This window comes from Propithecus coquereli, unplaced genomic scaffold (assembly GCF_000956105.1).
Source record: "Propithecus coquereli isolate 6110/MARCELLA unplaced genomic scaffold, Pcoq_1.0 Scaffold444, whole genome shotgun sequence".
NCBI lineage: Eukaryota > Metazoa > Chordata > Mammalia > Primates > Indriidae > Propithecus > Propithecus coquereli.
Window position 1 is genome coordinate 597,871 of NW_012150219.1, and position 13,962 is coordinate 611,832.

General features: G+C 41.3%; 1 protein-coding gene across 1 annotated transcript in view; it reads left to right on the forward strand.

Annotated features, from left to right (window-relative positions):
• Nucleotides 1-13,962, forward strand: part of ARFGEF2 (ADP-ribosylation factor guanine nucleotide-exchange factor 2 (brefeldin A-inhibited)) — a 95,316-nt gene that overhangs the window by 60,905 nt on the left and 20,449 nt on the right. Inside the window, exons 25-29 of the mRNA XM_012654693.1 lie at nucleotides 4,487-4,638; nucleotides 8,633-8,805; nucleotides 10,283-10,443; nucleotides 11,611-11,741; nucleotides 11,886-12,015. Of these exons, the coding sequence (XP_012510147.1) occupies nucleotides 4,487-4,638; nucleotides 8,633-8,805; nucleotides 10,283-10,443; nucleotides 11,611-11,741; nucleotides 11,886-12,015 (747 nt within the window). The remainder of the gene's footprint in view (nucleotides 1-4,486; nucleotides 4,639-8,632; nucleotides 8,806-10,282; nucleotides 10,444-11,610; nucleotides 11,742-11,885; nucleotides 12,016-13,962) is intronic.

Here is a 13,962-nt window from a genome sequence, read left to right on the forward strand (position 1 = left end):
ACACATAACTACATTTTTAAAAGAAGTGATAAAGAGTTGGCCCTGGGCCAGGCACAGTGGCTCATGCCTATAATCCCAGCACTTCGAGAGGCTAAGAAGGGAGGATTGCTTGAGGCCAGGAGTTCAAGACCAACCTGGGCAACATAGTGAGACCCTATCTCTACAAAAAATTTAAAGATTAGCCAGGTGTAGTGGCATATGGCTGTCGTTCCAGCTCCTTGGGAGACTGAGGTAGGAGGATCGCCTGAGCCCAGTAGTTTGAGACCACAGTGAGCTATGATCACGCCACTGCACTCCAGCCTGAGCAACACAGCGAGACCTGTCTTAAGAAAAAAAATATTGGCCCCGTTTTTTAGATGCCTATAATTCATTTTCCCTGTGAAGTCAAGAACAGCTGATACGAGTAATATCATACTTATGTACTGGTAGAATTCATGTAGAATGAATTAAAATTCCAGTGGTATTGAAAATACTTTAATATCCATGTTCAGTATGTAGGCTAACGTGACAAAGATCATCATAGTCACTGGACTGCTGAGTCTTGGAACCATTGCAAACTCTGAAATGCCTTCTTAATGACCTAAGGTTAGGTTATGTTCCATATAGTTTGAATATTAAATGTCACTACTTCTTACATCCTGGTACTTATTGCCACCACCCTTCTGAAATCTTTATTGAGAAAAAATTAACATTTGTTTTTAAATCAGAAGCAAGCCAAAGACACCTGTGTGTTCTAAAACTGACAAGTGCTGGTAGTAAACCAGACAGAACTTCTTTTCCTCCATTAGAGGTTTTATTACGTACATACAGACACGTGCACACATATGTTGAATAAATAAAACATCAGGTGTGTATTTTACCACAAAAAAATTATGAAAAAGAAGCAATCAAAAGATAGATGTGTGTGTATCTGTAATTTCATTTGCTTCTTCAGGGAAACATAGTAACTTATTAACACCGTTTCCTACCGAAACACATTTTGTGATCTCAAGAAAACTTTCTCCGGCCTGGAGATGTAAAGTTATAGTAGTAATGCTTAAAAATAGTGTTAATAGAGAACAGTTAATCCAACAGAGACTGGCTCTCCATCAAATAGAAGAAAATCATAAAAAGTAATCACCATTGGAGTATAGAACAGTCAACTAGTAAATGATTTGTAGCATCTGCCAGTTTCTGTGTTGTAAATACCCTAACCACTACCAATTTAAAACTAGTAATATGATGTCACCGTACCTTAAACTCGCCATCAGATGAACAGAAAAAAAGAACAATGTCACTAGACATGGAGCAGGGAAGAGCTATGCACCATCAGCACTTGGGCACAGGTGCTGGCCTGCAGCACTCCACTGAAATCAAGTGTTGTCAAGTGTAGCTCTTGCTCCTAAGTTGGTGCATCAGCTAATGAATGTTCTTTGTTTCTTTATCAGCTCAAGTTAAGGCACCTCATAGCACACCATCTGTTTAACAAAGTATCTTGAGTGCCTTGCGACAGGCAGGCCGCGGACAGATGAGGCCCCTGCCCACATGGAGCTCACCCTCATTTTATGATAAAGTAGCTGACGGGAAGCAGTGCTGTGTGTCAGGGTTCTTGAGATGGCATGGTCACCTCTCTGTGGAAGTGTCCTGAGCCCTCAGGGAGGAGAGAGAGGCACAGGAGCCTATGGATGACCCAGAGGGACTACTTGTCGAGTGGATGGTAACACTATAACCGACTGACTCTGTACCATCTTTCCTGCTATTTTGGGTAAACAAATTCTTTAGTGGACCAGTGAAAATACTTGGTATGAACTTGCTTGAGAAAGAAAATGTGAATCATTACCATTACTGTACCTTGTATTCTTACCCAAGCCTGTGACAACTAAGCTAGAGCAAACATTGCTCATTTATTCCTCACCATCTTTTGGATAACAGCTGTGGAATCCTTTGTTCTCTCAGAAATAATTATCCAAAAGTGTTTTGATAAGCATTTTCCCAACTCTTTGAAGTCTAGATTTTGTGTTCAGGGGAACTTCTTTCTTGGAGGGAACATCAGTTTGTTCAAGTTACTTTTCCCACTCACAATTCTGTTGTCAAGACTCCTTGCGTGCCAGTTCTCAATTATCTGTTGGCCCCTTACAGGCAAGCTTGGGACAACAGCTGGCAGGTAGTAATTAGATGTTTTGTGGTTGTCAACTTCATTACAAATGTCTGTTTCACCTAATCAGTGGTATCAAGCACCAAGTTGTGGAAAACTCAGTGGCTCACTCTGGGACTCTTAATTTTTTCCACCTCCTTGGAAGGATGTTCTGCTTCCCCTTATAAACTGGGGCACGTGAGAATCTCATGGGTTTGAAGAAATGTGGATGGCTGAGTCCAGTTGTAACTTAGCACTCAGGCTGCTAGCAGGGGTGTTTGAACAGTCACGTATGATGCTTTTCTTCTAAACTAGGGCACAGGTACTGTGTCCTGGGGTGAGCAAAGCTCTACAGTAAGCATGTTGTGTCTTCCGAAGCATTTGTTTTACTTGAATTTTTAGAAGGAGAATATTTTGTTAGTCTCTAATTACATGAACATTACATGAACATACTCCCCTTTAAACAAAAATGACAGCTAAAAACACCTTTAACCACCCTCCCACACACATCTGGCCCTTCCCAAAGTTAATTATTTTTATCAGTTTGGTGTATGCCTTTCAAGACATTTTTCTGTGCACATACATATGTATGAACTGATAGAAACATAGATAATATAGTCTCGATTTATTCTGCTTTTTTGAAAACCATAAAAATAGTATTACACATAGCATTTCGTAACTTACTTCTACTTAGCAAGGAATCTTAAAGATTTAGCCATGTTAGCATATGTCTTCTTTTTTAATTGTGATAAGAGTCATGACATAAACTTTACCATCTTAACCATTTTTAAGTGCACAGTTCAGTAGTGTTAAGTATATTCACACTGTTGTGCAGCAGATCTCCAGGACTTTTTCATCTTGCAAAACTGAAACTCCATGCCCATTAAATAATAACTCCCAAGTTCCTCCTGCCTGCAGGCACTGGCACCACCATTCTACTGTCTGTCCCTGTGAACTTGACTGCTCTAGGCACCTCATGTAAGTGGAATCATACAGCATTTGCCTTTTGTGCCTCTTATTTCACTTGGCATAATAATACCTTCAAGGTTCATTCATGTTGTAGCATGGATCAGAATTTCCTTCTGTTTGAAAGGCTGAGTTTATTCTCTCTTTTTAACTGCCAAATAGTATTCTATGTATATAAATGTACCATTATGTAGCCAATTTCCTATTGCTGTTTCCAATTTCTCATTATTGCAAATGACATTGCTGCATTACTTTTGTTAAAAATAGAACATTATTGGATCAGACCACATGTCAGTGAAATTTCTTTCTTGGAGCAGGCCACTGCAAGATGCTCCCAGATCCCTTGGCAGGGGGGCTGGTGGGAAACATTCCCTTGCTCTGATTTTAGGGATTCTTCTTGAGGGAAAAGTCTGAAAAGCAGCAACCAAATATATACCCATAACTCTACTTCCTAAAATAGGTAAACCACAGACAAGCACAATTTTTAAGGAAATTGAAAAGCCTCTGTGGAAATATTCCTGCAGAATTTTTCGAGGTCGATGTTTATTTTATAATCATTTGCTTTCAGTGACAGACATTGAGAAAGTATGAAAAGGCTTTCCATAGACTCTGAAGTCTTTTGACTCCTCATATATAGTTGGATAAAATTAAATAGCACCTGGGGAGATGTTGGTTACTGGGTATAGTGTTTCAGTTCTGCAAGATGAAAAGAATTCTGGAGATTGGTTGCACAATAGTGTGAATGTGTACTACTGAACTGTACACTTAAAAATGGTTAAGATGGGCCGGGCGCGGTGGCTCACGACTGTAATCCTAGCACTCTGGGAGGCCAAGACAGGCGGATTGTTTGAGCTCAGGAGTTCGAGACCAGCCTGAGCAAGAGCGAGACCCCGTCTCTACTAAAAATAGAAAGAAATTAATTGGACAACTAAAAATATGTAGAAAAAATTAGCCGGGCATGGTGGCGCATGCCTGTAGTCCCAGCTACTCGGGAGGCTGAGGCAGGAGGATTGCTTGAGCCCAGGAGTTTGAGGTTGCTGTGAGCTAGGCTGACGCCACAGCACTCACTCTAGCCCGGGCAAAAAGAATGAGACTCTGTCTCAAAAAAAAAAAAAAAAAAAATGGTTAAGATGGTAGCTTTTCTTATGTATATTTTATAATTAAAAAAATTAAAATGGCACATTTTGAAAGCACCTTTAATTAAATATTCAACATTGATCTTTCATCATTACCCTTAAATAAAATTGGGCAGATCATAGCCACGAAATAGCATTTTCTTTTCTCCTTGGGTGTCTTTTTCCCAGAGTGTGTGTTTTGGAGATAGGCCATCCATCTTTGATGGTCAGAGCCCCACATCTGTAATTGTTACACTGTTCCTGTTTCACCTCACTTCCTGTTCTTGTTTAGGTTGGCTGTAACCCCAATGAAGATGTGGCTATCTTTGCTGTTGACTCATTAAGGCAACTCTCCATGAAGTTTCTTGAGAAGGGTGAATTAGCCAACTTCCGTTTCCAGAAAGATTTTCTCAGGCCGTTTGAGCATATTATGAAGAAAAACAGGTGTGTGCTTTGCTCTGGAAGACCCTTAGTCATATTCCCTTGTGGGGGCCCAAAAAGCCCTCCTAGCACTAACCACATGATTAATTTTTTTCTTCCCTTGTTGCTGGAAGCAAATAGAATGAACAGACTCTGATTGACATCAGTTGTCCGAAGTAAATCCCACTAAGATCTCTGTGTAACTAGGAGGACAGTTGACACCCTGCCACTAATAGAAACATGTCATGCACCATTATTGGGGCTGGTGCTGAGGGAGTTTAGAGAAAGAACCACTGCTGAACCATCCTCAAATAAGGACAAGAATTATGTGACCCAGCATTGCTGCCCCAGGGAGGTGATAAAGAGGTCAGGACACCTGTCCCTCCGAAGCAGCCATCCTGTTCATTCATATACTTGGCCTCTATTTATTGAGGCCTGCCATCTGCTTGATACTACTCTAAGTGCAGAGAGAGAATACCACAATAAAGAAAACGTTTAAAAATCCCTGTTTTTGTTGCACCTTGAATTGATAATAGTTGCAGCTGGCTGTGATGGGTATACAGGAGTTCATTGCACTATCCTCTTTACTTTATGTTTGAAATTTTTCATAATAAAATTAAAAAACAAATCCCTGTTTATATTCCAGTGGAATAGATAAATAAATGTTTAGTACATCGGTAGTGATAATGTACTCTGAAGAACATTAGATCAAGGTCAGGGGATAGGGGTGGAAGCACCCCTTTATAAAGGGCAGTCAGTGAAGGTGTGTTCGGTAAGGTGACCTTTAGGCAAAGGCCCGAACGAAGTGAAGAACAAGCCCTTGGCAGGAGAGTTAGGAACAGGGGGAGGAGCAAGAGCAAAAGGCCTGTGATAGGCGATGCTTGGCAGGAGTTAGAAAGCCAGTGTGGGCTGGGTGTGATGGCTCACGCCTGTAATCCTAGCACTCTGGGAGGCCGAGGAAGGTGGATCGTTTGAGCTCGGGAGTTCAAGACCAGCCTGAGCAAGAGCGAGACCCCGTCTCTACTAAAAATAGAGAAAGAAATTAGTTGGACAACTAAAAATATATAGAAAAAAGTAGCCGAGCATGGTGGCGCATGCCTATAGTCCCAGCTATGTGGGAGGCTGAGGCAGGAGGATCGCTTGAGCCCAGGAGTTTGAAGTTGCTGTGAGCTAGGCTGATGCCATGGCACTCTAGCCCAGGCAACAGAGCCAGACTCTGTCTCAAAAAAAAGAAAGCCAGTGTGGCTGGACAGAGTGAGGCAGGTAGTCGTAGAAGATGCAGTCCTTTCCAGTGGTAGCAGGATATGTAGGTCACTTAGGAACTGATGGCCATTGTAAGCACATTGGCTTGCTGTGTGGGAGAGATGAAGCTGTTGGAGGATTTTAAGCAAAGAAGTAAAATGGTCTGACATATTTTAAAGGATCACTCTGAATTTATTCTTGGAAAATGAGAAGCAATAGGATAAGTTAGGAGTCCATGACAGTTGTCCAGGTTTGGACCAGGGTGCGAGCAGTGTTGGTGGACTGGACCCTGTGCACATCGTGAAGGGGAAGCCTGAGACGTGTGCTGATGAATTGGCTGTGGAGTGTAAGAGGAAGAGGTGTCAAAGATGACTTTTGGGCATCACCCCTGTGTCTTTCTACTCCCCTAAAAAGTGTACTCCAGATCTGCCTGGATCTCTTTTTTTTTTTTAAGAAAATGAGAACTCACAAGCTGGCAGGCTTCAAGCGAGAGTGGGTTGTTGAAGTAGTGAATGAAGGGGCAACATCAGTTTCCTGGATGTATCTTTTTCTCCTGGTGTCTCTGTTCTCTGCCTTACTGCTTATTGTAAGAGAACCAAAATTAAGCCCGGAGTCTGGCATCACCCCTGAGTTTAGCAAATGCACAAAAATATTCTCCAGCCTTTGGGAACACCATTGAGAGTGCCTGAGGAGACAGAGGCCTCCCATGGCTAAACCACATGCTGACACTGGTAGCGCCAGGACCCCTCATCTCCTGGCTGCAGACCTTCTCTGCCTCCCCTGCTGTTGCCTGCCAGTTTGAAAATGGGTGGAGTGAGTTTAGAAGCGCACATTGCCAGTCAGTCTCAGGCACCGTCGGTGGAACTGTAACTTGCTGTCACATTTCCAAAAGCATTTTGGTGATATGTGTCAAGAACTTTAATATTTTTGTGCCCTTTGACTGAGTAATTCCACACTTCTGTAACTCTCCAAAGGAGTTAATTTGAAATACAATAAAGCATTGTGAGTCACACAAAATAGGTTTTTAAAAAATCAGATTCATCCTGATTTTTTAATCCATCCAGAGAAAGCTGATTGAAAAATAAATAATTTTTAAAAAATCAGAAACCACCTAAATATACAAATATTAAAGTAAGTGTTGGTACAGCGACAACATGGGATATTGTGTGTGCAGCTGTTAGAAATGTTCATAGTGGTTGTGCCTGGCAGCTCGCACCTATAATCCTAGCACTTCAGGAGGCCTAGGTGACAGCATCGGTTAAGGCCAGCACTTCAAGACCAGCCTGAGCAACACAACAAGACCCCATCTCTACAAAAAATTTTCACAATTAGCTGGGCATGGTGGGACACACCCGTAGTCCCAGCTACTTAGGAGGCTGAGGCAGGAGGATTGCTTGAGCCCAGGATTTTGAGGTTGCTGTGAGCTATGATTGCGCCACTGCACTCTAACCTAGGCAACACAGCAAGACCCTGTCTCACACACACACAAAATGTTCACAATGTTTCTAATGTGGGAAATGCTTATTAATTTGGAGAAAAATGCAGGATACAGAATTTGACAAAGAGTACAATATAGTGAAATGTATCTCTCCATATAAAATACCACATGTAAAGGAATTTTTTTTCCTTATACTTTCTCTGCATTTTTCAGAATTTCTGCTATCATTACATGCTGCTTTTAACAATCAGGCAAAAACCATTTTAATGACTATATATAGTTCTTGCCAACAAGTTGCTGAATTTCCCATGAGAAGGCAACCATGAATTCAATTTTATTATGTATCGAAGTTACCTGAGTATGTCGTCAGTCCTCCATTATCTGCAGGTGGCATGTTTATCTTGTGGACTTTTTAGCTGATTTTTTAACTCTTTTGACATTCTCCTTGCCTTCTCTAAATGACCTTTCTTATTATGAGTTGTTATGCATCTAGAAGACAAACATGAATGTTGTTTTAAGACCGATGAAATTTAAAAATCAAGTCTGTAATCCCAAGACCACTGTACTGACTTTCAAAGCTAGTACTATAGAAACAATAGATTTGTATAGCTTACCTTCTTCTATTTATAAGATAATAGAGTTCCCCTGTAATTGTATGTCTTAATAGATTGTGAGACATATATGCTAATCTATTGCCTGTATTTAGCTGTTACCATGTTTAACCATGCAGCTATTTCAGAAAATATGCCATGCATTCTATCTTCAGGTTTTCTTTTGTAATAATCAAAAATATTACATCTTAAATGATATATATATACTCCAGTCCACATATATGTGTTGATCATACATGTATATTCCTGCCTAAAAATCTAAGAGGATACACAGGAAGAATTTAGTAATGGTTATCTCTGGGTGGCAGAATTATAGAAACATTAGTTGAAATATTTTGGGCCAGAGAAACTGACCAACAGTAACCACAAGGCTGTGCATTATTTACATAACAAGAAGTCAGAGGCAGGCATCCCAGCTTTGGTTCCATAGCCCAAGTTGTCAGTGGAAACCCAGGCTCTTTCCATCTCTTTGTTCTGTCATCCAAAGGGTCAGCTTTTCAACCTTGAGTTTGTTGTTTCATGATTGCAGGGTAGTGGATCTAGCTCTAGGCATTGTGCCGGGTTCAGGATGGGAATGAGAGGAAAAGTGGCAGAGCCTTAATGAATGTGGATTACTGTGTGCTTTAGAAAATGGTTTTTTTAAATGCTGCTTCTAAGAAATGAGCCGTGTTCGTTTCTCCCAACTCTCCAAAGTACAGATGACGCAGCTGCCCCATTTCTTCCTCAGGTCTCCGACCATCCGGGACATGGTGATCCGCTGCATTGCCCAGATGGTGAACTCCCAGGCAGCGAACATCCGCTCAGGCTGGAAGAACATTTTCGCCGTGTTCCACCAGGCAGCCTCTGATCACGATGGGAACATTGTGGAGCTGGCCTTCCAGACCACGGGCCACATTGTCAGTAAGTGGCCGTGTGCCCTCACTGCAGCGTCCCACCTGCAAGTCTAGAAGGGTGGTCACTTACTTGCTGCCTCTTTTCCTTACTTTAGCTCATTACCTAGCACATGATAATGTGCCAGGCAGTGTTCTAAGCACTTGATATGTATTAGTCCTCATTTCATCTGTTTTGACTTTTTCCTTGCCTTCTCTAAGTGGTCTTTCCTATTATCAGTCAGTATGGCTCCAGCAGACAAAGGTGAATGTTATTCTAAGCCAGATAAAATTTTAAATTCAAATTTGCAATCTCAAGGCCACTCCAGTGACTGTGAAGGAAATACAGTCAGTCCTCAGCGTTGACAGATTCCACGTTTGAGAATCACCTGTTCACTGAAGTGCATGCTGCAGCTCCACAACCAATACTCACAGTGCTGTTGTGGTCATTCGCTGGCATGTGCATGCGCAGAGCAGCAAAACACTTGAGTCGCCCAAGGTGCACATTCCCACCTGAGGTGGAATAGGTGACACTCTGCCTTCTTCTTTCAGCTGTCATGTCATAAACGAGTGTGCTTTCTCTGGTCTATTGAGCTCCATATTTTTCACAGTTTGTGCTTTTTGTTGGAGATTTTGCTGTTTAAAATGCTCCCCAAGTGAATTTCTGAGTGTTGGCTAATAATCCTAAATGCAGAAAGACTGTGATGTGAAAATACATTTGTTCGATTAGTTTCCTTCAGGCGTGAGTCACAGTGCTATTGGCTGTGAGTCTAATGTTAATGAGTCAACTATGTGCATTAAATACAGGGGGTGTCTTTAAACAGAAGCACACATACAGCAGGGTTATGTATTGATCAGTTGATGAGAATGTTGTAACCAGAGACTTGCATGAACCTAACTCCGTATTTCCTCTAGGAACTGGTTCAGTATTCGATAATTCAGTGTTCACGGCGACTTTATAAAATGTAACTGTCGTGAATAACAAGAGCCGACTGTGCCATTGTTTCCTCTATTTTACCAAAGAGGAAATTGAGGCATAGAAAAGTAAAATAGAGCAACTTGCCTGAGGTCACATAGCTTGGAAGTGGTGGAGCCAGGACTTGTACCCAGGCAGTCCAGCCCAGAGTTAGTGCAGTGTCTCCCTCTACCCTGGACTGACTGAGAGTCCTTGGTCCTGCCTGTGATCATGTAACAAGATGTTTACTTGTTCTTCGTGGAAATTGTAAAGCACTGGGTCATCTTTGCACATAGTTGGCACTCAATAAATGTTTGTTGAATGAATGGATATTTGGGCCTTTACATCATTGCTTGAGCTCAGGAAACCAGTTTAGCCCAATCTGTATTCAACACAATCATTCATAAATAATTTAATAAGAAAAACTGTCTTCCAGACATACTGATATGCTTTTCTTAGATTTCACAAGGATAATTATCTCTGATCTGCATGTGTGTTTTCGTCCCTGTCCCTAAATCCCGGTCTTATAAAAATGTGCCTTGTGTTTCCCCAGCAACTATTTTCCAGCACCATTTCCCTGCAGCCATCGATTCCTTCCAGGACGCTGTGAAGTGCTTGTCGGAGTTCGCCTGCAACGCTGCTTTCCCCGACACGAGCATGGAAGCCATCCGGCTCATCCGCTTCTGTGGGAAATACGTCTCCGAGAGGCCTCGGGTATGTGTGTTCCCTCCTTGCTCATCCGGGCAGTGAACAGACAGCTTCCCAGCTACTCTTAGAGATGTGCGTGCGCTAAACTAGGTGTTTATTTCAGAATGCTGCCATTGCAAGGGTTACACCTTTTCATTATTTTGTGTATATGAAATTATTTATTTTATTCGTACTGAACTGACATTCTACAGATTGTTTTTATAGAAGATAATAGTATTGTAACTTCTGAATTTTAGCAAAGCTCAAGAAGCTGGACCTTTCTATTTGAAAGAAAACAAATACCCTTTTAGGAAATGACATTATGCCGTTGTGGTGTGCCTAAGAAATGACATTTAAAAATCACCTTTTGTTTTCTCCTGAAAATGTTTGGGATTTTGTTGCTATATCTCACCTTTCTAAAAGAGGCATACATTGTTAATCCATATAAAGCACTTTAATAGTTCCTGGCCCATAGCAAGCACTCAGTAAACAAGAGCTGCTAGGGCCTGGCACAGTGGCTCATGCCTGTAATCCTAGCGCTTAGGGAGGCCCAGGCAGGAGGATCACTTGAGGCCAGGAGTTCAAGACCAGCCTGAGCAACATAGCGAGACACTATCTCTACAAAAAATAAGAAAAATTATCCAGGCATGGTGCTGCACGCCTGTAGTCCCAGTTACTTGGGAGGCTGAGGCAGGAGGATTGCTTAAGCCCAGGAGTTGAGGGCTGTGGTAAGTGATGATCACGCCACTGTACTCTACCCTGGGCAATAGAACAAGACTCTGTCTCACCAAAAAAAAAAAAAAAAAAGTAGCTGCTGCTGCTATTATTGTAAATAACATATATTACAATAACATTCCAGAAAGACCTAAGGTAATGAATCATCCTGGATATTTGCCAACACCGTTTGACCTTTAGTGTTCTTAATGTAACGTTTCGCACCCCCAGGACCCTTGTGACCTATCCCGCTCAACTTGTTCTAAAATCCACAAAGGCCCACAAAGTTTATAGTGGGAAATTTTTCATGTGCCTTTTGGGACAGGTAATGTCTCTGTGTCCTCTGCCCTCACTGTACCCTTGCTTAATGGAGATTTTTAGGAGAGGAATATGCGTGGGGCCTTAAAATTTATACAGTTCCCTTTCAGTTCTTTCCTTTTGCATGCTTAACCTACATCTGAGGTGTGATTTCCATCCTAGGTGCTGCAAGAATACACAAGTGATGACATGAATGTAGCTCCTGCCGACAGAGTCTGGGTCCGAGGCTGGTTCCCCATCTTATTTGAGCTCTCCTGCATCATTAATAGATGCAAGTTAGACGTACGGACAAGGTAACCATGCCCCTAGTGCGGTGGCCCCTTACATGGCTAAGATGAGCCTCAATCACTTGCTCACCTGGCCCTGTTCTCTCCAACTCTCTGTTGTTCTCTTCCCCCACCCATTGTCTCTTCTGTGCCTGACTTTGTTACCTCCAGAGGACTCACAGTCATGTTTGAGATCATGAAGAGCTATGGCCATACCTTTGAAAAGCACTGGTGGCAGGACCTGTTCAGAATCGTGTTTCGGATTTTTGACAATATGAAGCTTCCTGAGCAACAGTCAGAGGTAGGTGATGACTATGGTACTGACCTGGATATGATAGGGAGAAAAGTCTGGCCTATATCTACCTCTGGGGGTTGCATAGTCATCTACCCTGAGTTCTTAAATACTGAGCTACTTAAGGTATGTTTGAAAAATAGAAACATCCTTCCTGGCACTCTACCACCAGTATCAGCTGGTCCTCAGAGACTCTCCCCATCTTCAGAAGAATGAGAGGAAATAAATCACCATGGTCTGCTGCTTGGCCCTCAGGCATCATGCCTGCCAATGCAGCAGGGCTTCTCACTGGTCAGTTTTTTTCATAGCAACTTCTGAACAGGCAATAGAAAGTGGAATGTTTCTGGTCCTTCATGGTTTTTAACAAAGTTATGTTGGGAGACAATGTTGAATATTAAGCCTTTTCTTTAAAGGACATTTGATGCCTGTAGGTGTTTTTGTTATTTGTCCCTTAGAGGTAGAGGGGTAGGGAAAGGCTGTTCTATCTCAAGAGTTTTAGATGGGAGAATAACTTTTTTATCTTGTTTTGGGAACACCATTCCTTCCATCACCCCAGTATAAAAATAACATGCTTAATATGGAATATTGGGCATATACAAAAAAAATTCATATTTTACCATCCAGAAATTAACGTTTTGGAAAATTTTCCTCAGTCTTCTAGGTGGTTTAAATATGGTTGACGTTGTAGTATACATGGAGTTTTCTAATCTTTTTTTAATTTAAAAATAATTAAAAGTTTTCCTTGTTATAAAACAAATACAAGGCCGGGCACATGGCTCATGCCTGCAGTCCTAGCAGTCTGGGAGCCTGAGGCCTTAGTGATGGTCCGTTAGTGCCAATTTGATGGCGAGTACATGTGGTGCTTATTCTTCCATTCTTATGATACCTCACTTCAGAGGATGGGCTCTACCCAAGATAATATAAGAGGTGCTAGATCACCATTGTTTTTTGTAACTGAAAAAAAAACATTCATTATTTATTAATCAGGAAACAGACAAAAATAAAGAAAAAAGGAAAGAAAGAAAAAAAAACATTCATTATAGAAACATCAGGAAACAGACAAAAATAAAGAAAAATTTATAGACCCATAGTCCCAGTTTTCTACAGGCTGTTAAGCCCTTTAGGTCCTGCTTGCGTGTGTGTGTGTGTGTGTGTGTGTGTGTGTGTACATGCACGTGTTTGTGATCCACCTTTTTTTTCTTTCTACAAAAATGAAATCCTACTACACATATGTAAACTGCTCTTTAAACTTAATACATGAATGTTTTTCCACACTGTAACTTTTCTCCTATGATGACTTTAATGGCTGCAAAATATTCCTAGTTGTGGATGTTCCATACTTGGTCGACATTTGGGTTGTTCCCAGTTCTTCCAGACATCACTGAAATGACCAGTTTTTATAGCTACACTTGGACTTGTGTTATTTTGGGGTATTTTTGTTTTTTAGGACAAGTGGCCCAACTGCCAGGTTTAGGGCTTACACTCCTAAGCCTTTGATACATATGCTAAGTTGACCTCTAAATAAATCTGTAGCCATTTACACTTCTGGCGGCAGTGCATGAGAGTTGCTATTTCTCCATACTCATTCTGGCTCTTCATATTTTAATTTGTTTAATTGGTGCTAATTTGCTAGGCCAAAAGTATCACACTAAAAATTTTTTTTAATTGTTAACAAGGTTGCATATTTTCCCTCATAGCATCAATCATTCTTCTTTTATGAATTGCTTTTTATATCCTCAGCTCATCTGTTGGATTATTCATCTTTTTCCTATTGATTTATGAGTTTTTAAACACATAGGTAATATAGCATATTCTTACATGAGTTGCAGATCATTTGCTCACTTTGTTGTTTTTATTTCCTTTTTTTTTTTTGAGACAGAGTCTCACTGTGTTGCCCAGGCTAGAGTGCCGTGGCGTCAGCCTAGCTCACAGCAACCTCAAACTCCTGGGCTCAAG